At 53.8% G+C, this 24892-nt stretch overlaps 3 protein-coding genes across 8 annotated transcripts in view; 2 read left to right on the top strand and 1 right to left on the bottom strand.

Annotated features, from left to right (window-relative positions):
- The first annotated feature begins 708 nt into the window (after nucleotides 1-708).
- Nucleotides 709-21280, top strand: AP5Z1 (adaptor related protein complex 5 subunit zeta 1). 6 transcript variants are annotated; one of them, XM_036826041.1, is made up of 17 exons: nucleotides 709-856; nucleotides 13967-14104; nucleotides 14195-14381; nucleotides 14671-14812; nucleotides 14951-15063; nucleotides 15453-15621; nucleotides 15909-16049; nucleotides 16253-16290; nucleotides 16375-16537; nucleotides 17004-17182; nucleotides 18028-18170; nucleotides 18513-18653; nucleotides 19161-19272; nucleotides 19533-19630; nucleotides 20051-20174; nucleotides 20254-20468; nucleotides 20730-21280. In XM_036826041.1, the coding sequence occupies exons 1-17, from the start codon at nucleotides 816-818 to the stop codon at nucleotides 20998-21000; spliced, it is 2415 nt and encodes an 804-aa protein (XP_036681936.1). In that variant the 5' UTR covers nucleotides 709-815; the 3' UTR covers nucleotides 21001-21280. The 6 variants fall into 6 exon arrangements, with proteins under 6 accessions (XP_036681936.1, XP_036681940.1, XP_036681935.1 ...); XM_036826040.1 differs by lacking the exon at nucleotides 709-856 and having other exon boundaries at nucleotides 13972-14381; nucleotides 16253-16537; nucleotides 18028-18653; XM_036826039.1 differs by lacking the exons at nucleotides 709-856; nucleotides 13967-14104; nucleotides 14195-14381 and having other exon boundaries at nucleotides 14396-14812; nucleotides 16253-16537; nucleotides 18028-18653.
- Nucleotides 21281-21467: 187 nt separating this feature from the next.
- Nucleotides 21468-24292, top strand: LOC118881676 (translation initiation factor IF-2-like). The gene is made up of 4 exons (XM_036826796.1): nucleotides 21468-21613; nucleotides 21687-22149; nucleotides 22812-23180; nucleotides 23462-24292. Exons 1-4 carry the CDS (start codon nucleotides 21468-21470, stop codon nucleotides 24275-24277), a joined length of 1794 nt encoding a protein of 597 aa, XP_036682691.1. The 3' UTR covers nucleotides 24278-24292.
- Nucleotides 24293-24471: 179 nt separating this feature from the next.
- The window catches only part of RADIL (Rap associating with DIL domain), a 57734-nt gene continuing 57313 nt past the window's right edge, over nucleotides 24472-24892 (bottom strand). Inside the window, exon 14 of the mRNA XM_036826027.1 lies at nucleotides 24472-24601. Coding sequence (XP_036681922.1) covers nucleotides 24496-24601 — 106 coding nt within the window. The 3' untranslated portion in view covers nucleotides 24472-24495. The remainder of the gene's footprint in view (nucleotides 24602-24892) is intronic.

Genomic DNA, 24892 nt, shown 5'->3' with positions numbered 1-24892 from the left:
GCTGGACTGTCACTGCCCAGAGGACCGCCCTGTGTCCCCGCGCAGTCTGCAGGCTGGAAATACCGTGGCCAACACACCTCTCAGAATTACTAGAAATTGACCTTCCCTCTCTGAGCATGTTGCCTTATCTGTAAAACGAGATACCGATAGTCTGTGATTATGGTGGGGATTGAATAAGATTTTTTAAAGCAGCAGGTACAGCCTACGCTGAGTGCAAAATGAAATGGGAGCTTTAAAAAAGAACTTCTGAGAGCTGCAGCTATTCCTTGCAAACTGCAGGACACAGACCCAGCCCACGACCGCAGTCTGTGTAGTATTTTTCAGGCCGCACTGAACACGGGACCTGCAGGCGGCGGAGCGGACTGTGTTCACGGAACAGAACCTAGAACTGGGGCGACGGGCTGAGGCCCAGCGGTGACAGGCCGCTCCTAGCGGCTCCCGGGCGCCCAGCGCCCGGAGCTGCACCGGGGTGCCGGGTACCATGGTTCCGGGGTGCGGAGGTTCCGGGGTCTCCAGGTCCCGGAATCCCGCGGTCCAAAGTGCCGGAACGCGACACAAAGCCAGCCCTGACCGTCGGCCCTCGCGCTGCCGGCCCCGCCCCCGGCTGAGACGCTCCGTCAAAGCCCATTGGTCGGCGGCCTGTGCGCCCTGCTCACGTGATGCGCCACGGGACGCTGCACGTGACGCGACCCGGAAGCCGGTGTTGCTGCGGGCTTTTCTCCCGGAGTCGCCAGCGTGCGGAGTGTGAGGGCTGCTCTCCGAACTGCGGCGGCGGCGGCAGCGGCGGTAGCGGCGGCGGCGGCGGCGGCGGCAGGATGTTCACGACGGGGGCGGAGAGTCTGCTCCTCCAGGCCAGGTGCGCCCGAGCTTTTCCCTTCGGTCACTTGGTGGTGGGTCTCAGAGCCGGGCCCGCGCGCGGCGACTCGAAGGAGCCCCCTTTGAACCCACTTTAGAGACTGAGGTTGGGGAGGCCACGCGGGCCAGGCACGGGGTGAGGAGGTCCGAGGAGGGTCGAGCTGGTCCCCGGAGGAGGTGGCTCCTGAGAGCGCTCTGAAGGATGAGTGGAAATGAAGTGGGGGTGGGACCCCGCTGATGGTTTGGCCAAAGGCTTGGCGGGTGCGGACCCCACGTCTGGCAGGAAGTGGGGTCCAGAGCTGTTAGTTGCTTCAGGGTCAAGAAAGCTACAAATACGCTGGAGAGCCTGTTTGATTGAGCCATGGCGAGCCCTGTGCAAAGCCCATGAGTTCGATACCTTGCGAGGGCTTTGGGGAGGCATGGAGGATTTTGTTATATAGAAAGATCCGCTCTCTTGTGGATGCATTGGATGTATTGAGAAATTACCCAGCGTCTTAGGACCCCGAGCTGGCTCTGGACTCTCACTAAGTCGGTAGCCCTTTCCTCACCAACTAGCCACTCATGGGAGAAAGCAGATGTAAGCTCGGACTCAAACCCCATAGTCTATCAGACAGTGTAAGACTTGATGCTACTTTAAGAGAAGAAAATGCAGCCAGAACCATGGTTTAAAAAAAAAAAAAAAAAACTGGATTTGGAGCTGGACCAGTTGGTGGGAAAGATTAGGCTGGTTGAGGCTCCTCTGATCTTAGGGAAGCAAGATCTTGAATGCATATTAGTTTCTGAAGGCTGTAAACAGGGTAAACGTTTGATATGGTTAGAGTAACCCTTGAAAGTCTGTAAAGCAAGTGTTTTGAGGATTTGTAGCACCGTCTCCCCACCAAGTCCAAAAAAGTCTGTATTTCTTTTAATCTTGGACGGATATTCCAATATTCAAGTTCCAGTATTCCAATTCAAGTTCACTTGAATTTATGAGAACTGTATTAAAGAAAAATAGATATCTTTTTTCAAAAATGGAAGTATAGTTGATTTATAATATTAGTTTCAGGTGTACAACATAGTGATTCAATATTTTTATATATTACACTCCACTTAAAATTATTCTAAAATATTGGCTATATTCCCTGTGCTATACAATATATCTGTAGCTTGTTTAATACATAGTTTGTACCTTTTAAACCCCTACGCCTATCTTGCCCCTCCCCAATTCCCACTCTCCACTGATAACCACTAGTATGTGCTCTATATCTATAAGTCTGTTTCTGTTTTGTTGTATTCATTAATTCCATTTTTTAGATTCTGCATTATAAATGATAACATACCGTATTTGTCTTTCTCTGTCTGACTCATTTCACTACACATAATATTGTCCAGGTTCATCCAGGCTGTGGCAAATGGCAGAATTTCACTTTTTTTTTAATGGCTGAGTAATATTTCATTGTGTGTGTATATCTATATATAATCACGTCTTCTTTATCCATTCATCTGTTGATGGACACTTAGGTTGCTTCCATATCTTGGGTATTGTAAATAATGCTGTGAATATTGGGGTGCATGTACCTTTTCAAATTAGTGTTTTTGTTTTCTTAGGTTATGTACCTGGGATTGGAGTTGCTGGATGGCATGGTAGTTTAATTTTTAGTGTTCTGAGGAACTTCACAGTTTTCCATAGTGACTGCACCAATTTACGTTCCCACCAGCAGTGAACTAGGGTTGTCTTTTCTCCACATTCTCACTGACATTTGTTATTGTGGTCTTTTTGATGATAGCCATTCTGACAGGTGTGAGGTGTTATCTCACTGTGGCTTTGATTTGTATTTCTCTGACAGTTAGCTGTGTTGAGCATCTCTTAATGTGCCTATTGGCCATCTGTATGTCTTCTCTGGAAAAATGTCTATTCAGGTCTTATGCCCATTTTTTAATTGAGTTTTTTTTTATATTGAGTTGTATGAGCTGTTTATATATTTGGGATATTAATCCCTTATCAGTCATATCACTTGAAAAAATTTTCTCCCATTCGGTAGGGTTCCTTTGCTATGCAAAAGCTTTTAAGTTTAATTAGGTCCTATTTGTTTATTTTTGCTTTTGCTTCCTTTGCCTTAGGAGACAGATCCAAAAAAAAATATTGCCGTGATTTATGTCAAAGAGTGTTCTGCCTGTGTTTTCTTCTAGGAGTTTTATGGTTTCCGATCTTACATCTAGGTCTTTAATCCATTTTGAGTTTACTTTTATATGATGTTAGAGAATGTTCCAATTTCTTTCTTTTACATGTAGCTGTCCAGTTTTACCAGCACCACTTATTGAAGAGACTGTCTTTTCCTCATTGTGTGTGTGTATGTATGTATTCTTGCCTCCTTTGTCATAGATTAATTGACTGTAAGTGTGTGGGTTTATTTCTGGGCTCTCTTTTCTGTCCCATTGATCTATGTGTGTGTTTTTGTGCCAGTACCATACTGTTTTGATTACTGTAGTTTTGTAGTAGAGTATAGTCTGAAATCAGGGAACATGATACCTCTCTCCAGCTTTGTCCTTTTTTTTCAAGATTGCTTTGGCTATTCATGGTCTTTTGTAGTTCCATATAAATTTTAGGATTATTTGTTCTAGTTCTGTGAAAAATGTCATGGGTATTTTGATAGGGATTGCATTAAATCTGTAGATTGCTTTGGGTAGTATGGAGATTTTAACAATATTAATTCTTCCAATTCATGGACATAGGATGTCTTTCCATTTCTTTATATCATCTTCAGTTTCCTCTATCAGTGATTTATAGTTTTCAGAGTATAGGTCTTTCACCTCTTATGTTAAGCTTAGTCCTAGGTATATTTTATTCTTTTTGACATGATTTTAACAGGATTGTTTTCTTGCTTTCTCTGATAGTTTTTTACTAACATATAGAAAAACAACAGGTTTCTGAATATTTATCTTGTATCCTGCAACTTTACCGAATTTATTTATTCTAATAGTTTTCTGGTGGAAACTTTAGGGTTTTCTATATATGGTATCATGTCATCTGCAAATAGTGACAGTTTTACTTCCCTTCCAAGTTTTATGCCTTTTAATTTTCTAGTCTGATTGCTGTGGCTAGGACTTCCAATAGTGTGTTAAATAGAAGTGGTGAGAGTGGGCATCCTTGTCTTGTTCCTGATATTAGAGGAAAAGCTTTTAGCTTTTCACTGTTGAGTATGATGTTAGCTGTGGGTTTGTCATAAATGGCCTTTATTATGTTGAGGGATGTTCCCTCTATACCAACTTTGATGAGAATTTTTATCATGAATGGATGTTGAACTTTGTCAAATTCTTTTTCTGCATATGTTGAGATGATCATGTGAATTTTATCCTTTCTTTTGTTAATGTGGTGTATTACACTGATTGATTTGCAGATATTGAACCATCCTTGTGACCCTGGAATAAATCCCACTTGATCATGGTGTATGATTTTTTTTTTTTTTTTTTTTTGACTGTGCTGAATGGCTTGCAGGATCTTAGTTCCCTGACCAGGGATTGAGCCCTCGCCCTCAGCAGTGAAAGTGCAAAGTCCTAACAACTGGACCTCCAGGGAATTACCTATGATCTTTTTTTTTATTGTTGAATTTGGTTTGCTAATGTTCTGTTGAGGATTTTTGCGTCTATATTCATCAAATATATTGGCCTGTAATTTTCTTTTTTTTGTAGTGTCTTTGTCTTGTTTTGGTATCAAGGTAATTGTGGCCTCATAGAATGAATTTGGGAGTGTTCTGTCCTCTTCAATTATTTGGAATAGTTTGAAAAGGATGGGTATTATCTCTTCTTTATATGTCTGGTAGAATTCCCTCGTGAAGCTGTCCAGTCCTGGACTTTTGTTCACTGGGAGTTTTGTTTTTTGGTTTTTTTATAAATTTATTTATTTATTTTTGGCTGAGTTGGGTCTTCATCGCTGTGCGCGGGCTCTCTCTAGTTGCGGTGAGCGGGGGCTACTCTTCGTTGTGGTGTGCGGGCTTCTCATTGTGGTGGCTTCTCTTGCTGCAGAGCACGGGCTCTAGGCGCGCGGGCTTTAGTAGTTGTGGCTCTCAGGCTCCAGAGTGCAGGCTCAGCAGTTGTGACACATGGGCTTAGTTGCTCCACGGCATGTGGGATCTTCCCGGACCAGGGCTTGAACCTGTGTCCCCTGCATTGTCAGGCGGATTCTTAACCACTGTGCCACCAGGGAAGCCCAGGGAGATTTTTTAATTACTAATTCAATTTCACTACTAGTGATAGGTCTGTTCAGATTGTATATTTCTTCTTGATTCAGTCTTGGACTTGTATGTCTCTAGAAATGTAGCAGTTTCTTCTGGATTGTCAAATTTGTTGGCATATAACTGTTGGTAGTATTTTCTTATGGTTTTTTGTATCTCTGCGATATCAGTTTTAATTTCTCCTCTTTCGTATCTTATTTTATTTGGATCCTCTTTTTTTTTTTTTTTTATCAGCCTGACTAAAGGCTTACCAATTTTATATTTTTAAAAAACAGCTCTCGGGGACTTCCCTGGTGGCGCAGTGGTTAAGAGTCCTCCTGCCAATGCAGGGGACACAGGTTCGAGCCCTGGTCCGGGAAGATCCCACATGCCACGGAGCAACTAAGCCCGTGTGCCACTACTGAGCCTGCGCTCTAGAGCCCACAAGCCACAACTACTGAGCCCACATGCCACAACTACTGAAGCCCGTGCACCTAGAGCCTGTGCTCTGCAACAAGAGAAGCCACCGCAATGAGAAGCCCGCACACCACCACGAAGAGTAGCCCCGGCTCACAGCAACTGGAGAAAGCCCACATGCAGCAGTGAAGACCCAACACAGCCAAAAATAAATAAATAAAAATTTAAAAAAACAAACAAACAAACCAGCTCTTGGTTTCATTGGTCTTTTCTATTGTTTTGTTTTTTTTTTTTGGTCTCTATTTTGTTTCTTCTCTGATCTTTATTATTTCCTTCCTTCTGCTGACTTTGGGCTTTGTTTCTTCTTCTTTTTCTAATTCCTTTAGATGGTAGGTAGTTAGGATGTTTGAGATTTTTCTTGTTTCTTGAGGTACGCCTGTATTGCTATAAACTTCCCTCTTAGAATTGTTTTTGCTGCATCCCATAGATTTGGGAATGTGGTGTTTTTTTTTTAATAACTTTTTATTTTTATTTATTTATTTTTGGCTGTGTTGGGTCTTCGTTTCTGTGCGAGGGCTTTCTCTAGTTGCGGCAAGTGGGGGCCACTCTTCATTGTGGTGCGCGGGCCTCTCACTATCGCAGCCTCTCTTGTTGCAGAGCACAGGCTCCAGACGTGCAGGCTCAGTAGTTGTGGCTCACGGGCCCAGTTGCTCCGTGGCATGTGGGATCTTCCCAGACCAGGGCTCGAACCCATGTCCCCTGCATTGGCAGGCAGATTCTCAACCACTGCGCCACCAGGGAAGCCCGGGAATGTGTTTTTATTTTCATTTGTCTTGAGGTATTTTTATTTCCTCTTTGATTTCTTTTATTGACCCATTGGTTTTTAGTACCATGTTGTTGAGTCTCTACATGTTTGCGTTTACCCCATTTTTCTTCCTGTAATTGATTTCTAGTTTCGTATAGTTGTGGTCAGAAAAAGTGCTGGATATAATTTCTATTCTCTTAAATTTGTTGAGACTTGTTTTGTGGTCTTAAAAAGACCACACTTAAAAAGAATGTGTATTCTGTGCACTTAAAAAGAATGTGTATTCTGCTGTTTTTGGATGGAATGTCCTGTAGATATTGATGCCCAGTTGAATTAAGTCCAACTGGTCTAATGTGTCATTTAAGACTACTGTTTCCTTACTGACTTTATGTCTGGGTGATCTGTCCATTGATGTAAGTGGGGTGTTAAAGTCCCCTATTATCTTTATCATTACATAATGCCCTTCTTTGGCTTTTGTTACAGACTTTGTTTTAAAGTCTACTTTGTCTAATATGAGTATTGCTGCCCCAGCTTTCTTGTTTCTATTTACATGAAATATCTTTTCCCATCCCCTTGCTTTCAGTCTGTGTGTGTCTTTAGTTCTGAAGTGATTCTCTTTTAAGCAGCATATAGATAGGTCTTGTTTTATTATCCAATCAGTCACTTTATGTCTTTTTTATTTTTTTATTTTTTTTGAGAGAACTGGGTGGGATTTTTATTTTTTAATTTTTTTTTACATGGATCATCATAGCATCTTTATTTATTTATTTTTTTAACATCTTTATTGGAGTATAATTGCTTTACAATGGTGTGTTAGTTTCTGCTTTATAACAAAGTGAATCAGTTATACATATACATATGTTCCCATATCTCTTCCCTCTTACCTTATGTCTTTTGATTGGAGTGTTTAGTCCATTGATATTTAAGGTGACTATTGATGGGTATGTACTTATTGCCATCTTGTTGCTTGTTTTCTAGTCGGTTTTTATAGTTCTTCTCCGTTCTTCTTTTTCTTTCTTACCTTGAGGGTTTGTTTTTTGTTTTGTTTTTTTCACATCTTTATTGGAGTATAATTGCTTCACAGTGTTGTGTCTGTGTACAACAAAGTGAATCAACCATGTGTATACATATATCCCCATATCCCTTCCCTCTTGAGCCTCCCTCCCACCCTCCCTATCCCACCCCTCTAGGTGGTCACAAAGCATCGAGTTGATCTCCCTGTTCTATTCAGCAGCTTCCCACTAGCCATTCATTTTACATTTGGTACTGTATATATGTCAGTGTTACTCTCTCACTTCATCCCAGTTTCCCCTTCCCCACAATGTCCTCAAGTCCGTTCCCTACATCTGCGTTTTTATTCCTGCCCTGCCACTAGGTTCATCATTAGTGCTTTTTTAGTTTCCATATATATGCGTTAGCATATGGTATTTGTTTTTCTCTTTCTGACTTACTTCACTCTGTATGACAGACTCTAGGTCCATCCACCTCACTACAAATAACTCAATTTCGTTTCTTTTTATGGCTGAGTAATATTCCATTGTATGTATGTGCCACATCTTCTTTATCCATTCATCTGTCGATGGACACCTAGGTTGCTTCCATGTCCTGGCTATTGTAAACAGAGCTGCAATGAACATTTTGGTACATGACTCTTTGAATTATGGTTTTCTCAGGGTATATGCCCAGTAGTGGGATTGCTGGGTCATATGGTAATTCTATTTTAGTTTTTCAAGGAACCTCCATACTGTTCTCCATAGTGGCTGTATCAATTTACATTCCCACCAACTGTGCAGGAGGGTTCCCTTTTCTCCACACCCTCTCCAGCATTTATTGTTTCTAGATTTTTGATCATGGCCATTCTGACCAGTGTGAGGTGATACCTCATTGTGGTTTTGGTTTGCATTTCTCTAATGATTAGTGATGTTGAGCATCCTTTTATGTATTTGTTGGCCATCTGTATGTCTTCTTTGGAAAAATGTCTATTTAGGTCTTCTGCCCATTTTTGGATTGGGTTTGTTTTTTTTATATTGAGCTGCATGAGCTGCTTGTATATTTTGGAGATTAATCCTTTGTCAGTTGCTTCATTTGCAAATATTTTCTCCTATTCTGAGGGTTGCCTTTTTGTCTTGTTTATGGTTTCCTTTGCTGTGCAAAAGCTTTTATGTTTCATTAGGTCCCATTTGTTTATTTTTGTTTTTATTTCCATTATTCTAGGAGGTGGGTGAGAAAGGATATTGCTGTGATTTATGTCATAGGGTGTCCTGCCTATGTTTTCCTCTGAGAGTTTTATAGTGTCTGGCCTTACGTTTAGGTCTTTAATCCATTTTGAGTTTATTTTTGTGTATGGTGTTAGGGAGTGTTCTAATTTCATTCTTTTATATGTAGCTGTCCAGTTTTCCCAGCACCACTTATTGAGGAGGCTGTTTTTTCTCCTCTGTATATTCTTGCCTCCCTTGTCAAAGATAAGGTGACCGTATGTGTGTGGGTTTATCTCTGGGCTTTCTATCCTGTTCTACTGATCCGTATTTCTGTTTTTGTGCCAGTACCATACTGTCTTGATTACTGTAGCTTTGTAGTATAGTCTGAAGTCAGCGAGGCTGATTCCTCCAGCTCCGTTTTTCTTTCTCAAGATTGCTTTGGCTATTTGGGGTCTTTTGTGTTTCCATACAAATTGTAAAATTTCTTGTTCTAGTTCTGTGAAAAATCCCATTGGTAACTTGATAGGGATTGAGTTGAACCTGTAGATTGCTTTGGGTAGTATAGTCATTTTCACAATATCGATTTTGATTTGTGGTTACCATGGGGTTCATATATGGTGACCTTTGTACTAGTTTATTTAATTAGTTGACCCACAGCCTTTACTATATATTTGCCTTTACTGGTGGGACTTTTTCTTTTTCTGTAAATTCTTGTTCTAGCCTTTTCCACATAAAGGAGATCCTTTAACTCTTAGGGTCAGTGTAGTATTGATGAACTCTTTTAGTTTTTGCTTGTCTGAGAAGTTCTTTCTCTCTCCTTTAATTCTGAATGATAACATTGCTGGGTAGAGTATCCTAGATTGTAGGTTTTTCCTTTCAGCCCTTTAAATATATCTCACGACACTCCCTTCTGCTCTGAAAAGTTTCTGCAGAAAAATCCGCTGATAGCCTTATCGGGGTTCCCTTGTATGTGATTGTTTTTCTCTTGCTGCCTTTAGAATTCCCTTTTTAACTTTTGCCATTTTTAAATTATGGTATGTCTTGGCATGGGTCTCTTTGGGTTCATCTTGTTTGGGGCTCTCTTTGCTTCCTGTACCTGGATATCTGTTTCCTTCTTTAGGCACAGGAAGTTTTCAGTCATAATTTCATCAAATACATTTTTGACTCTTTTCTTCTCCTGCTGGGACCCTTATATGTGAATGTTAGTACACTTGACGATGCCCCAGAGATGTCTTAAACTGTCCTCATTTTTTTTAATGTGTTTTTTTCTTTTTTTTTTTTTTTTAGTTTATTTTTTATTTATTTATTTTCGGTTGTGTTGGGTCTTTGTTGCTGCACGCGGGCTTTCTCTAGTTGCGGCGAGCGGGGTCTACTCTTCATTGTGGTGCGCGGGCTTCTCATTGCAGTGGCTTCTCTTGTTACGGAGCACTGGTTCTAGGCGCGCGGGCTTCAGTGGTTGTAGCACGCAGGCTCAGTAGTTGTGGCTCGCGGGGTCTAGAGCGCAGGCTCAGTAATTGTGGCACACAGGCTTAGTTGCTCTGTGGCATGTGGGATCTTCCCGGACCAGGGCTCGAACCCATGTCCCCTGCATTGGCAGGCGGATTCTTAACCACTGCACCACCAGGAAAGCCCTAATGTGTTTTTCTTTTTGCTGTCCTGATTGGATGATTTCCATTATTCTGTCTTCCAGATCACTTGTGTGTTCTTCTGTATCAGCTAGTCTGCTATTAATTCCTTCCAGTATGTTTTTCATTTCAATCATTGTATTCTTCTGCTCCAATTATTTTTTTATATGTTCTAGTTCCTTGTTAAAATTCTCACTGTTTATCTATTCTTTTTTTTGTTTTTAATATCAAAGGTGAGAAATTGTAGGTAAGCATGGATTTAGTCTCATTGCTCTTTTTAAAATAAGTTTTATTTATTTTGGCTGCGTTGGGTCTTTGTTGCTGTGCGCAGGCTTTCTCTAGTTGCGGCGAGCGGGGGCTACTCATCTTTGCGGCACGTGGGCTTCTCATTGCAGTGGTTTCTCTTGTTGTGGAGCACAGGCTCTAGGCACGCGAACTTCAGTAGTTGTGGCAGGTGGGCTCAGTAGTTATGGTTCGTGGGCTCTAGAGCACAGGCTCAGTAGCTGTGGCACACAGGCTTAGTTGCTCCATGGCATGTGGGATCTTCCCGGACCAGGGCTCGAACCTGTGTCCCCTGCATTGGCAGGTGGACCCATTTATTTGTTTGTTTGTTTGTTTATTTAATTTTATTTATTTATTTATTTATGGCTGCATTGGGTCTTCGTTGCTGCGCACAGGCTCTCTAGTTGCAGTGAGGGGAGCTACTCTTCGTTGCAGTGCACAGGCTTCTCTTTGCGGCGGCTTCTCTTGTGCAGCATGGGCTCTAGGCGCGTGGGCTTCAGTAGTTGTGGCACGCGGGCTCTAGAGCGCAGGCTCAGTAGTTGTGGCACACGGGCTTAGTTGCTCTGTTGCATGTGGGATCTTCCTGGACCAGGGCTCGAACCCGTATCCCCTGCACTGGCAGGCGGATTCTTAACCACTGCGCCACCAGGGAAGTCCCATGTTTATCTATTGTTTTCCCTAGTTCAGGTAGCATTCTTATTACTAATGCTTTCAACTGTTTATCTGGTAAATTATTTATCTCTGTTCCATTGGTTGTTTTTTTCCGTTTTTTTTTTTTTTTCTTGATCTTTCATTTGAAACAAATTCCTCTGTCTTCTCATTTTGCTTGGCTTTTTCTGTCTCTGTGAAATTAGGTGAGTCACCTGTCGTGGTCTCGAAGGGGTGTCCTCGTGTGGGAGCGTCCCTGTACAGTGTGCATGTGCCCACTGGCTTTGGTGGGGGAGCAGGAGCTGCAGTGAGCAGGGGTCATATCTTCTTCCAGGGTGTGCTGGCAGCTGTCGCCTCGGTAGGAGGTGTGGCTGGAGACGTAGAGGGGCTGGAGCCGGAGCCAGAGCCAGGTGCGAGCTGGAGCTTCTCGTCTGTTCAGTGGCCATCACTGCCCTATCAGGGCGGGTCCCGATTTGCTGGAGCAGCTGTCCTGAGGGTCGGGTCCAAGCTGGTTCTGTTCCAAGTGTGCGCTCTCCCCGCTCCCAGCAGTGGCGTCTTTGCCCCCAAAGGGGAAGCAGTGCTGGAGCAAGAGGGGCTGGAGCAGGTGCTCAGCTCGGGCTGGGGCTGGGGCGCGTGCTGGGGTGATCACGGGAAACCAGCCAGAGCCCCGGGCAGTTTCAGTCTGCTTCCTCTGCCTCATTTCAGGAGTAAGCTAGCCTGCGCCCATGCTTCACGAATGGAGTCGAGGTTTCTTACAGCCCTGCTGTTAGTCCCACTGGTTTTCAAACCAGCCAAGGGAACTCATCTTCCTGGTGTCGGACCCTGAGGCTGGGACACCCAGTACGTGGTTCGAACCCCTTACCTCCCCAGTAAGGTCTCTGAGCCCAAGTATTCCCCTCCTCTTCTGTGTCCCCTACTAGGGGCACAAGTCCCAACCGATCGCTCCTCCTCCCCAAGTCCGTACGGATCTTTCTCAAAGCCTTGGTTGCACGGGAGTGTTTCTGCCAGTCTCCAGTTTGTTTTCAGTGTGGACGTATTTTTTATGTGTTTGTGGTGGGAGGTGAGCTCTGCGTCCTACTCTGCCATTTTGATCTCCTCTCCCTGAAAACAGATTATCTTTAAATGCTAGCATCTCACTCAGCATGCGACATGCTTAGCCTAGAGTTCTTGCCAGGGGACACGTAAGAACTGAGACCCACTCAGAACACCCAGCTCATCTTCTATTCAAGGTCATAAATGTATAGGCTGAAAGGCAGGAGGAATAGCCTTCACTATTTAATTCCTATTTCTCTGTCTTTCTGTCTCTGGTGGGTGGGAATTCCTCTCTGTTGGGATTTGAGGAAAGTTAATAACTATCAGTTGAGTCTTACTAGTTTTCACTATTTTTCTTTAATTAAGCCGGTGATTTTTGGTGGCACTTTAAAACAAATTACTAAAGTTTGGGAGTTAGGATTTGGAGTAAATTTTAGTTTCTCTCTGTATTTTTCAGAGATGGAAAGCAAGGCTGGGGAAGGTTATCAGAAGCATGACTTGTGAACTGCAGAATAGGTGAAGAAAGTGGGACTTGGGTAAGGGGTGGGGGAGCAGCAAGGCCAGGGGGGGGTTTCCTGAAGGACAAGACAACTGAACAGAAGCTCAGAGTGTGTGACGCGCCAGCCAGTGAGGAAAGCAGTCAAGAGCGTTTCAGGCAGAGGGTCCGTGCCAGGGGCGGAAGCAGGAGAAACAGGACGAGACGGCCTTGTGAGCGTTGCTAGCACCTGGGAGTTCGGGTCTGAAAGCAGTGGGGAGCTACTGAAGGGTGTAGGCAGACTGCCTTTTAGAAAGAATCCTGCGATTTGGAGAATACATTGGAAGGGACTAATCTGGGGTACGGGTGAGGGGCACCACCGTTCTGGGAAAGAGTTTCAGTTATAATTGCGAGACGGGCTGGCAGCTTCTCCGTTAGTCGTCGCCCCGGTGAGAAGCAGACCTGGACCCGGCCTCTCAACTCCGTCTCCTCCTCCTCGTCCTACATGCGCCTTTGCTTGTGTTTGTAGGTGGCTGAATCCCACTCTGGCTGGATTAAGTGAAAAAATGGAAACGGGGGTGGGAGGCGAGGCGTGGTGGGGAAGCCATTGGGATTTGTCTGCCAGCCTTCAGGTAAGAACAGGAAACCCAAGCCGCTGCCCGGGACCCCCAGCCCACGTGGTTCTCGGACCTTCTCCTCAGCCCCACAGCCTGGGGATGTGCCGTCTCTCTCAGGTCAGAATTTCAGACCCTGAGCTCGAGCAGAGTGGACTTGGTGGTCTTCAGTCATGGCTTTTGGGGGCGGGGACACGCGGCGGGGGCCCAGCTGTGTAGGGAGCCCTGCCAAGAGCCCCCGAGAAGCTCCCAGCGTGGTGACTTGTGGCCATGTTGCTTTTTCTTGCCTTTTGGGCTGGAGTAAGCCCAGAACCAGGCTTCCGTTCTGAGACTTGGTTCAGCATCTTACCTGTTATAAATGCTCAATAGATAAATTTTTAAATTAAGTATTAGAGTAATGTGTCATAATATTTGACCTTTCATTTTTTAATTGTTGTTCCCAGAAGTTAAAGGTTCACTGAAGGAATCTTTTGAAAAGCAACTGGTTTCAGACTAAATCCCCCTTACTTTTGACTCCTAAACCAATCGGTTTGTGTTTCTGGTCCTGGAATAACAATCCGAATGCGTGGAGGTTTGCTGTAGTAACTGCTGGAGTGAGGGTCCCCCGCCTGGCCGGTGGGGGGGCCAAGGACCCAGGTCAGGTACCCGGTCAGCGGGTTCGTCACAAGAGGCCTGGTGCTGCTGGAACCGCCTTCCTCCACGACACCTGGGTTGTCCTCTGCTCAGCAGGGACGGTCCCCAGCCCGAGAGCCGTCCTGTCACAGCTCAGGGCGGCGTTTCCGGGTCCCTCGTCGCCGGGTTGCTGACGCTGTCGTCTTTGTTTAGGGAGATCAGGGACGAGGAGCTGGGGAAGCTCTGTACCCGGGTCTGTGCGCTGCTGCAGAAGGAGGACTGGGGTCCCGACGCCCTGGACGCCCTGCGGAGGCTCTTCCTCATCGTCTCGGCCACAAAATACAGCAGGAGGTGCGCGCATGTGTCCCTGGGGCATGGCGGGGAGGGGGGGCGCTGCCTGCCCCGGCCCGTCCCTGCGGGGTGACGCGCCCCTCCCCCCAGGCTGGGGAAGCCTTGCGTGGCGCTGCTGCAGAGCACCCTCTGCTCGCCCGCCTGCCCCGAGCAGCTCCAGCTCCTCTGCGCCGCTGTCCTGAGAGAGATGGCACCCTCCGACAGCCTGAGCCTCTCCTGCGACCACATCCAGAACACGCGGCAGCTGGGCCTCGTGGCCTCTGTGCTCTTGGCCCAGGTAACGTGACTGCCGCCGCCCTGCCCTTGGTGGCCCTGGGGCCTCAGTGAACCAGCGGGCCACGTGCTCCCGGTGGGGCAGGCGGGCTCGGCTGGGCCCCTGTCACCCAGCAGCCCTCGGCGCTGCCTGGGCGCCTCCCCCCTCCGCCCCCATTCCACGTGGGGGGATGAGCCAGGGCTGTGAGGCTGATTCAGGCCACAGGGCCGGGGCTGCCCTTGTGACGTTCCGGACGCCTGACCCGGGTGGCGTTCGTGACGCGCAGGAACATGTTCTGCTGTGGGGTTTGCAGGGTGACCAGCAGCAGGTCAGGAGCTTGGGCCAGCGCGTCCTCAAGGTCCTGGAGAGCCGGCAGCCCGAGGGGCCCAGCCTGAGGCACCTCCTCCCTGTCGTGTCCAAGGTCACCAGCCTGGCCCCGGACGCCCTCCACGAAGGTCTGCACACACCCCGCCACCGGGGGCGAGGGGCCGCTGGGGCTGCTGCCGGTTCCTAGGAAGACCTGCGGCAGCCCAGGCAGCCCGAGCCTGCGGGACTTAACTCGGTTCCTACGGTGTCGCCCCCGCCCTGCACAGAGCAGACCAGGGCGCTCAGCAAGCGGCTGGGGGACTGGCTCCGCTACGCCAGCGTCCAGCAGGGGGTCGCCCACTCCTCCGGGGGCTTCTTCTCCACGCCCAGAGCCCGGCAGGTGAGGCTGGGGGACTCGGGGCTCCCTGTCCCCGGGCCGCCTCAACCGGCCTGGCCTTCAGGCTGCCGCCCATGCCTCCTCCCCGGTTCCAGAACGAGCGCTCTCTCCTCACTCCACTCGGGCATGCGGGGGCGCTTTGGGTCACAGCCCCGAGCCTGTGACGCGCTCTGTGGGTTGAGGCCCGGAATACACGGGCAGGGATCGTATTTGACCGAGGGCCATGTTTTCAGCTCAAGTGCCTGCATTCATGCACCCTGGGGGGGGGGCAGGGTGCCCATGGTCCCGGAGGAGCGTGGACGGCCAGGGCAGTGGCTCGCGCGCCCCAGGCCGCGTGTTCTCGGCCCTTCCCGGGCCCCGCAGCGCCGGCTGACCTTCCTTGCCTCCTGCAGCTGGGCCCTGTCACCGAGGTGGACGGGGCAGTGGCCACAGACTTCTTCACCGTGCTGTCCACGGGCCAGCGCTTCACGGAGGACCAGTGGCTGAACGTGCAGGCCTTCTCCATGCTGCGGGCCTGGCTGCTGGACAGCGAGCCTGGGGGCTCCGGCGCCCCGGATGCAGGTAGGATGCAGGCAGGACGTGGTGGGCCCCTGGGCGACAGTGGCTGAGACCCGTGGTCTCCAGAAGGCCTTTCCCAGACGTGCTGAGAAGCCAGGTGTCGACAGGACCGTTCAGACAGCTTCTCCCAACTCCTCCTCTGCAAGCCCACTAGCCGTTAGACAGTCCGGGCTCATCCACACCACCGTGTCCCGTTGGGGTGGCAGCAGGCGGGACAGGGCGCAGCCGCCCTCCTCGCGCCCTGCGGATGGCCCTGCTCTGTCCTGCTGAGCGCTCGTTCTCCCTTCCAGACGACAAGTCGGAGCTGGAAGGCTCCACCCGGTCCGTGCTCTCGGCCACGTCCACCGCCAGCCACCTGCTGCCGCCCCAGGAGTGGCTGCGGGAGAAGGCCTTCGAGTACTGCCAGCGCCTGCTCGAGCAGAGTAACCGGCGTGAGTCCCGGGGCCACCCTGCCCGTCCGCGGCCCACCCGTCCGCGGCCCACGGCGCTCGGTCCCCACCTCGCGTCTGCGCTGGGGTCGCCCCCAGCTCTGGGCTGCCCGGCCTCTCCTCGAGCTTCCAGAACACAGGGCACCTTCTTGTTCGGCTGTTCTGATGGGGACGCAGAGACCAGGTGGCTTTCTTCCCTCCCCCAGGAGCCCTGAGGAAGGCAGACTCAGACCTGCAGAAAGCAGTGAGTGCCCGGCGGGCGGGCGGGCGGGCGGGCGCTCGTTCGCTCGCTCAGCTCCCTCTGAGCGGCCTCCTCGGGTCCCCGCAGTGTCTGGTGGAGGCCGTGCTGGTGCTGGACGTGCTCTGCCGGCAGGACCCCTCCTTCCTGTACCGCACCCTCTCCTGCCTGAAGGCCCTGCACACGCGCCTGCGTGGGGACCCAGCCTGGGTGCGGGCGCTGCTGCCCGTGGCCCAGTTCTTCCTGCACCACGGTGAGCCTCCGTCCTCCCGCGGGAGCGGGCCCGCGCGCGGGGCGGGCGGCTTCCCCCTGCACGCCGCTCCCCTCCCTTCATCCGTAGAGCAGCACTGCTCTGGTGAGCGGTGAGCACTTCGATGGTGGGAACTTTTAAATGGATTTAAGTAGCAAATGAAAACGTTACCAACTCTGTGTTGATCGTGAACACTCTTTGCCACGAGAGTTTCCTGGAAGGTGCCGTGAAACCAGCCCCTTCCAAGGAACAATCCCCGTCAGCGTAACCAGAGGGTGGGTCTGTGGCCAGAGACACCTGGGAAGAGCCGGATCCGGCTCAGCTGCCTCTTCTCGTGCTTGTGAAGGGCGGACACGTCTGCCTTTGGTGTCCCGCAGACACGTGTGGCCCTGGAGGCTTGGCCCGAGGCGCGGGGGGCCCCCGCCAGCACCCGAGGCCTTCTGCCCTGACGGAGCCCGCTGGCTTTCAGGGGAGGCGGCCGCAGTGGACGCAGATGCCGTCTACCAGCACCTCTTCAGCAGGATCCCCGCTGAACATTTCCACAGCCCGATGCTGGCCTTCGAGTTCGTCCAGTTCTGCAGGGACAGCCTGCCTCTGTTTGGCAGAAACCTTGGCGTTCTCAGGACAAGCTTCCCCAACCTCTTCAAGGCACGCTCGGTCATCCATGAGCCAGAGCAGGGGCTTGGGGGCCTGGGGTGTGCAGGGCCCCTGGGGCAGTGTCCTGGCATGGGCTGGGGGGGGGGGCGCCCGTGCCTGTGCCCTCGGGAAGGCGAGGTCGGGCCTGGCTTGGTGGTTGAGCTCGCAGGATTGGTTCAGGTTAGCATCTCTTCACTGGGGGGCGTTGCCGGGTGTGTTCAGCCATTTGGCACCTTTGTCTTTGATGGGTTTTGGGTTTTTTTAATATATATTTGGCTGCGTTGGGTCTTCGTTGCTGCGCGCGGACTTTCTCTAGTTGCGGCAAGCAGGGGCTATTCTTTGTTGGGGTGCGCAGGCTTCTCATTGCGGTGGCTTCTCGTTGCGGAGCACAGCTCTAGGCATGTGGGCTTCAGTAGTTGTGGCACGCGGGCTCAGTAGTTGTGGTTCACAGGCTCTAAGTGCTGGCTCAGTAGTTGTGGCACATGGGCTTAGTTGCTCCACGGCATGTGGGATCTTCCCAGACCAGGGCTCGAACCTGTGTCTCCTGCACTGGCAGGCGGATTCTCAACCACTGCGCCACCAGGGAAGCCCTGATGTGTCTTTTGTGATTGGCGTGTCACTGCATGGCCTTTCTAAAATCAGAGACTTAGTTCTTTAATCAGGAAAATAAACGATGATAAATAGAAAGTGATTTGATGGTTGGTACAAAAGTGAGTGCAGAAGCAAAAAGAATAGGGGGGAAGAAAGTTGAAGGGCATATTTTCCAACTCGTGGGTCACAATGAAACAGGAGGAGGTGGCAGGGCTGGCGTCACGCCCTCCGGGCTCCCACTTGAGCTGCCCTGCTTGTCCCCGCAGTTCCTGGCTTGGAACAGCCCGCCCCTCACCTCCGACTTTGTGGCGCTCCTCCCGTCCCTGGTCGACGCAGGGACGGCCGTGGAGATGCTCCACCTGCTGCTGGACCTGCCTTGTCTGACCGCAGCCTTGGACCTGCAGCTCAGGTGGGCCCCTCTTCTGACCGCATCTGCCCTGTCCCCGCCCCTCCTTGCCCCCGGCCGCTCCTGCTCTCTCCCAAGCAGAGCGTCTCTCTGCACCTCTTCGCCGCCCCCTGACGGCAGCCCCGGAGCCCAGCCTGTCTTTCACTCAGCCGTGCAGCCTCCCAGGCCCTTTCGGGTCAGCCTGCAGCTCCTGGCTGGGTCAGGGCACCGTGATGTTACGGTGACATCCACTCTAGTCTCTCCCTGGCCAGTGGGTACCGTGAGGGCAGGGGCCGAGTCCAGCTTCGGCTGGCCTGGGCCAGAGCCCACATCCGAGCCCAGCCTCGGGAGTCTCTCTGCTCACAGGTCGCTGCAGGCCGCGTCCGAGAGGCCGCCCTGGGACGTCTCCATCAGGGCCCCCGGCTGCCTGGAGGCCTTCCGGGACTCGCAGGCCCAGGGTCTCTTCCAGCACCTGCTGCGTGCCCAGGCCAGCGGGACCGTGGAGAGGTAGGGCTCGCTGCCAGGCGTCCCCAGGCCCCACGCGGGACACGAGAGCTCCCTGAGGCCTTGAGGCTGGGCCCTGGCATCCGCCCCAGGCCTGGTGCCTTCTGACCTGGAGAGACAGCTCTGGTGACCCCCACCCAACAGGCGCTGGCCACGTGGCCAAGCGCTTCCTGGGCACCTGGCTTGCGGTCTGCTTGTTCAGTTTCCCGATCCCGTCCTTGTCTCCTTGTTGGGTAGGCGCTGTGCTGACTCCTTCCCACAGGTGGGGAAAGGGAGGCTTAGCACATCCTAGGGGCGGGAGGGCCAGGACTGGACCACGGCCTCCTGCCCCCAGCCGCACTCCCGCCCTCCGTGTGCCACGGGAGCAGGGCTGGCCGCGGAGGGAGCAGGCTGTGGATTAGGAGATGCGCAGGGTGGCCTGTGATGAGGGCAGAGCAGGCGCTCCCAGAGCCGGGTCCCCGGGCGGACGGGGACCAGGCGTGTGCTTAGGGCCGGGCCGTGTGTCCTCAGGTTGACGCCGCTCTACCGGCTGCTGCAGCCCCTGGCCGGCTGTGCCCGGGTGGTCCAGTGCGCCGAGGCCGTGCCCACCCTGCTCCGGGCGTTCTTCTCAGCGGTGACACAGGTGAGCCCGCTTCCTGGGGCCTCTGTCCCTGCAGCAGAGGGCCAGCCGGAGCCAGGACCCACAGGGCCCCAGCTTCCTCGGTGGCCCAGGGGCCGGTCCGTCACAGCAGACAGGGCTGCTCACACCAGCCCCGGCCCGGCTCCTGTGCCTCCCAGAACTGGGGCCGAGAGAAGCCCCCAGGGCAGCAGCCAGCCGGGTCCGGAGCAGAGGTGTTCCCTGGGGGTGGGACGCAGTCTCTCTCTCTCTCTCTCTCCCCCCAGATTGCTGACGGGGCCCTGGCCAGCCAGCTGGCACTGCTGCTCCTGGAGCGAAGTGACTCGCTTTACCAGGTCCCGGGGTACGAAGCCGGTGTGCACAGGTGGGTCCCTCGTGGCAGGCTTTGCCCCTCCTGTGGCTCCACGGCCCAGCCCTGGACGGGTTCGCTGACCCTGTGCTCTCCACCCCTCACGGCTACGGTTCCGCAGCTGCCACAGACCCCGCCGCAGCCTCGGCACTTCCTAGGCCACTGCACGGACCCCTCCCTGCCCACCCAAGCCCCTCTTCCATGGAGCCTTCCAGAGCATCTCTCCCCCTTGCTGAAGGCCCAGTTCACGCGGGCTCACCCCGCTCCAGCCCAGCCTCCTCCCCGGCGGGGCAAGAGGTTCCTGGCGGGGCCGGGACTGCCTTTACCTCCACCTGGTGCTTGGGGGCTTCCCACCACCGCCCAGGTCTTCTCGGGATGGGCCGTGGGGCTCGGGTCGGTGCGGGGCGAGCACAGCCCGCGTGTCCTCTCTGGCAGGGTGCTGAGCTCCCAGTTCCCGGCCTTGTGCAAGCTGCATCCCCCGCTGGTGGTCGAGCATGCGAAGGAGCTGCTGGAGTTTGTGGGCGGCCCCCGCAGCGGCGGGCACGTGCTCACGTCCGTGGTAAGGCAGCCGCTGCCCCGCCCCGGCCCGCGCCTGACGTGCGGCCTGTCACAAGGCTGAAGCGCTGTCCCCCACCCAGGTGTGGGCCATCGGCGAGTACCTGTCGGTGTCCTGGGACCGGCGGTGCACCGTGGAGCAGATCAACAACTTTTTCGAAGCCCTGGAGGCCCTGCTCTTCGAGGTCACCCAGTCGCGGCCCTCCACCACCCTTCCCAAGTGTCCTCCGCAGGTCATCACCGTGCTCATGACCACACTGACCAAGCTGGCCTCCCGGAGCCAAGACCTGATTCCCAGGTACCAGTTCCCGGTGGGTAGAGGGAGCTACAGGCTTCCCGTTGGGAAGGGGAACGGCTTCGGAGGTTGTTCCGTCCCCCAGAGCCGCACAGGCCTTCTGGTTGGATGCAGGTGGCGGGGGCTGTGTCAGCACCGCCGCCTCACCTCTCCCAGCTAAAACCGCGCTAGCTGGGTGCTCCTGGCAGCTGGTCCCTCCACGACGCCCCTGCCCTCGTGAGGGGTGCGCCTGCGGCTGACGGGCTGGGACTCCCTCGTCCCCAGGGTCTCCCTGCTCTTGTCAAAGATGAGGAGCCTGGCCCAGAGCCCAGCCACGGGCTCCATGCCCGGTGAGGAGGACGCGGGAGCCGTCCGCACGCGGGCCACCGAGCTGCTGAACCTGCTGAAGATGCCCAGCGTGGCCCAGTTCGTGTTCACGCCCAGCGTGGAGGTGTCCGAGCCCCGCTATCACCGTGACACCAACACAGCCCTGCCCCTGGTCCTGCGCACGGTCAGCCGGCTGGTGGAGAGGGAGGCGGGCCTCCTGCCAGGGTGAAGGGACCAGGTAGACGCCAGGCCGGGCTGCGGGTTGGGAGCCTGGTATTACCAGCCGTGGCTTCAGTGGTCAGGGAGGCTGTCACAGTCTCAGCCTTTGGCCTCTGTCTTTATCTTAACCCCTTTCTCTCGTGACCACAGTGAGCTGTGTGGTGACACAGCACTGATTCTCGGCTTCAGCCCATCTTGGGACGGGGTGGAAGCTGCTTGGTTTGTGTCTTGCTGGTCCTTGTTTGGGGGCAAGAAGAGAGACGGCGAAAATAAATCTCCTTTGCAAAATGCCTGTGTGAACAAGGCCGGGTCTGTTCTGTTTCCCTCCACCCAGGAAGCAGGGAGCCCCGCAGCTGCTGCGGCTTCTGGGGGACGCAGTGCGGCGGGGGGGGGGGGGGGGGGGGGGGGGGGGCCTTCCCCTGGGGCTGTTCCTTCCCACCTAGTCCCCACGTGTCAGGGCCGGGCCCCGTTCAGCCCATGTCCCAGATGGTCCAGAAACCACAGATCACTAACAAACACATGCAGTCAAAAAGGAAGCAGTGTCAACCTCCCCGAGGTGGCAGCTGCCACCGGGGAAAATGGGTTTGGTCAGTGACATTTTTTAGACCTTTTCCCGCTCTTGAGTAAGTTGAAGACGATAAGGCTGGGGCTCTGGGGCCCCTGCTGGGTGGGCTGGAGGTGCTGTCACCTTTGCAGACTTGCAGCCTCCTACGAGCAGGAGGAAGGGCAGGGCACCCAGCAGAGTGCTCCCAGTGACCACGATACCTGCCGCCAGAAGCCTTACTGGGAGCAAGTCCGGGTGCGCTTTGCTCTTACACCAAGTGGGGGAGACACGCTGGGTGTGGTGGGGCAAGACACATACCCCCTCCTGTTGAGCGCTTTCTACCGCTGTCCCGTTCAAGTCAGGCCCCGCCCCGCTTGTAAACCAGCCCCCAAGGCTGTGCCCCAGTTCCCCGGGCACCTGGCGGGGCTCGGCCACCAGGTGGTGCTGCTGCTCCGAAAGTCCCAGCCCGCCCGCTCCGCCGCGCCGCGCCCCACGTCCAGGCCTGCTCCTAGCCACGCCCCCAGGCTCCGCCACGCCCCAACTCCGGCCACGCTCCTAGCCACGCCCCCAGGCTCCGGCCCCGCTCCTGCCGTCCAGTGCCTCCGCCCCCGGCCGGTTTTGCCCCCCCGGACGCCCTAAGAAACGCCCGCCGCCGAGGAGGCTGATGGGGGCCGGGTGGGCGCCGCAGGGGCGGACGCCTCTGGCCGGCGTCCCGGCCCCAGGATGCTTTCCGAGAAGCGACAGGTGGTGCGCGGAGCAGAGCCGTGGGGCACCGGTGTGGGGCGTGCCAAAGGACACCTGACCCTCCCGGGATGGGACCAACCCAGCCCTGCGAGCCCCGGCGACGCCCTTCGCCCACACGCGCTGCTGGCCCGGCCCACCCGGCCCTCCGGACTTGGGTCCAGGGAGGCCAGGGTTGAGGATGTGACACCTAGAGAAAATGCTTTTTTTTTCAATTTGCCAAGATGCCAATTAATGCTCAGCTTTCAGTTTTTTCACGTCGTTCGTTCAGGTATTGCAAGTTTGACTCTCAAACGTGCCTACGAACCAGTTTGAGAATACGGATTTTGAGGGGACTTCTTTACCCTGCTTCACACAGAGCCAAGGCCGCTCTAGAAACGTTCCCTTACCATTGTCTTTGCAGGGTAGACTTCTGTGGTGGCTGAAAGTCCAGTCCAACGACCCGAGTTCAAATCCGGCGGGGCCGGGCTGTCCCAGGCGTGTCAGCCGCAGCGGCAGAGCCGCCGGGGCCTCGGAGGCCGTGAGGACACGGGCAGGGCTGCGGCCCGGAGGATGGCGCGCGAGCAGGGCGCACTCACCTGGGCCGGGCGCCCACTGCAGCCGCGCCGAGGGCGGACGAGGGTGGCTGCTTCCAGAGGTGGGGTCAGGTCGGGTTGTCCTCACCGCATTCATGGCGCTGGCCGACTGATGTAGAAAATGACAGTCCCCTCGTGCTCCACTTTCCTCGTCTGCAAAATGGGGATAATCACAGTGCTGACCTCAAAGAACGTCCCGGGAATGAAGTGTGTCCTTCCCTGCAGAGTGCTCGGAGGGCCCTCAGCACCCGCTCCCTGCCAGCGAGAAGCGGAGCTCGGAGGTCTTCCCCCTTCCCCGGGGCCCCAGCCCTTCCCTGCGGGGACTCTGCGGTACGCGGAGTCCCCCATCGCCATGCAACTCCGCGGGGGGCGGGGGTGGGGTGGTGCTCGGCAGGCCTCAGGTCAGCGGCCAGCCTCCCTGAACTTGTGCCCTCATTTCAGTTCAGGGCTTTCGGAATTTGGGGGGGTTCAACTGCACATTTTAACTGACTTTTTAAAGTACATTTCATCCAGCGTTTTGGGAACTGCTTCAGGGCAGGTGGAATCCGGACACCTGGTACCGAGCGCCCGCAGGGCCGGGCCCCCATCTGCACTCTCTTCTGCGCCCACAGCTGCCCGAGGCCCAGTGCCTGGGACACACCTTCCGGCCGCTGGTCCCTCCACGAGACCCCTTTCCACGTAAGGGGTGTGCCTGCAGCTGCCTGGCCGGGACCCTCTCGTCCCCAGAGTCTCTGTTCCTGTCAAAGAGGAGGACCCCAGCCCAGAGCCCAGGGAGGCGGACACGGCCGAAACTGCCAAAGACACCCAGCCGGGAGGTGCCCGTGCCCGCTGCCACTGTGACACCAACACGGCCCTGCGCACGGTCAGCGGCTGGTGCAGGAGGCGCCTCCCACCAGGGTGAAGCAACGGCCACCAGGTGGACACCAGCCGGGCCGCAGACTGAGAGCCTGGGACCGGCCAGCCTGGTATTAGGGCCCAGCCGTGGCTTTAGCGACCAAAGAGGACATCAGGGGGGGTGTGAGTCCGGGGAAGGAAGTCTGGATACCCACAGTGGGTCAAGACTCTCACTTTATAACCTTCTGGGGGGCTCTAGACCCCTTCTTTGGGACCGTGCTGAGTGTGGCATCACTGAGGGTGCAGCCCCCTCTGATGGGGGGCGGCTCTGGCCCTTTCCCTCGGCGGCTGGGGGCTGTCCGCGTCTCCCTCGCTGCTCCTTGTTTGCGGGCAGGGTGGAGGGCAGGCGAGGAGCGAGTCAGAGCCATCCCGGCACCCCAGCGCGCCCCGTGTCCCCCCGGGCTCTCCTGCGCTGGCAGGGAGGGAGCTGTTCCTCGGAGGGCACCGCCCCACCTCCGGCAGCCCCTCTAGGGGGCCAGCACGGTGCCCACCCAGACTCCACGCCCCGCCACCCTCTACAATACGAAAGATAGTTTATTGAATCTATACTTTAACATTCAAATTTTCAAACATAAAGGCTCTGTAACAAGCATCACAACTTAGTGTTATCTGTCATATCAATAAAATAAAGTGTACACTAGGGACTGCGGCTAGTGTCCTGTGGGTGACACACCACACCGACCAGCCTGGCAGAAGGGGCTGTAACCTGGGAGCCGCAGGTGTAGGTGCCCGGGCCGCCCCTGCACGGCGCCTAGGGCAGGGGCGCGCGGAAGCGGATCTTCTTGGCCGTTTCCACATCTGACTTGGCAACCAGAAACCGCACCTTCTTTCCCCCGTGTCGGATCAGATCCACGGCTCTGAAAGCAGAGAAGGGATGGGGACGGTGCAGAAGAGCCCTCCGGGTGAGGATTCACTGCCGGTCCGGCGGGCAGAGCCTCCTGGAGGTGCCGGGGTGGCGACCCCACCCCCCACCCCCCAGCCATCACCCCAAGTGGACAGCTACAGTCAGTAACCCTGAGCCCCCAGAGCTGGGACGGAGCTCCGGGATCACGACGGAGCTCCGGGATCACGGGAGCCTGCGCTCTCGCGGCCTGGTCCAGAGCCCGCCCCACCCCAAGGTGCCTGAGCCCCCTGCGGGGACTGGCGTG

This window comes from Balaenoptera musculus, chromosome 15 (assembly GCF_009873245.2).
Source record: "Balaenoptera musculus isolate JJ_BM4_2016_0621 chromosome 15, mBalMus1.pri.v3, whole genome shotgun sequence".
Taxonomy (NCBI): Eukaryota; Metazoa; Chordata; class Mammalia; order Artiodactyla; family Balaenopteridae; genus Balaenoptera; species Balaenoptera musculus.
The sequence above is the reverse complement of the archived record's forward strand: the minus strand, read 5'-3'. Positions and strand labels throughout refer to the sequence as shown.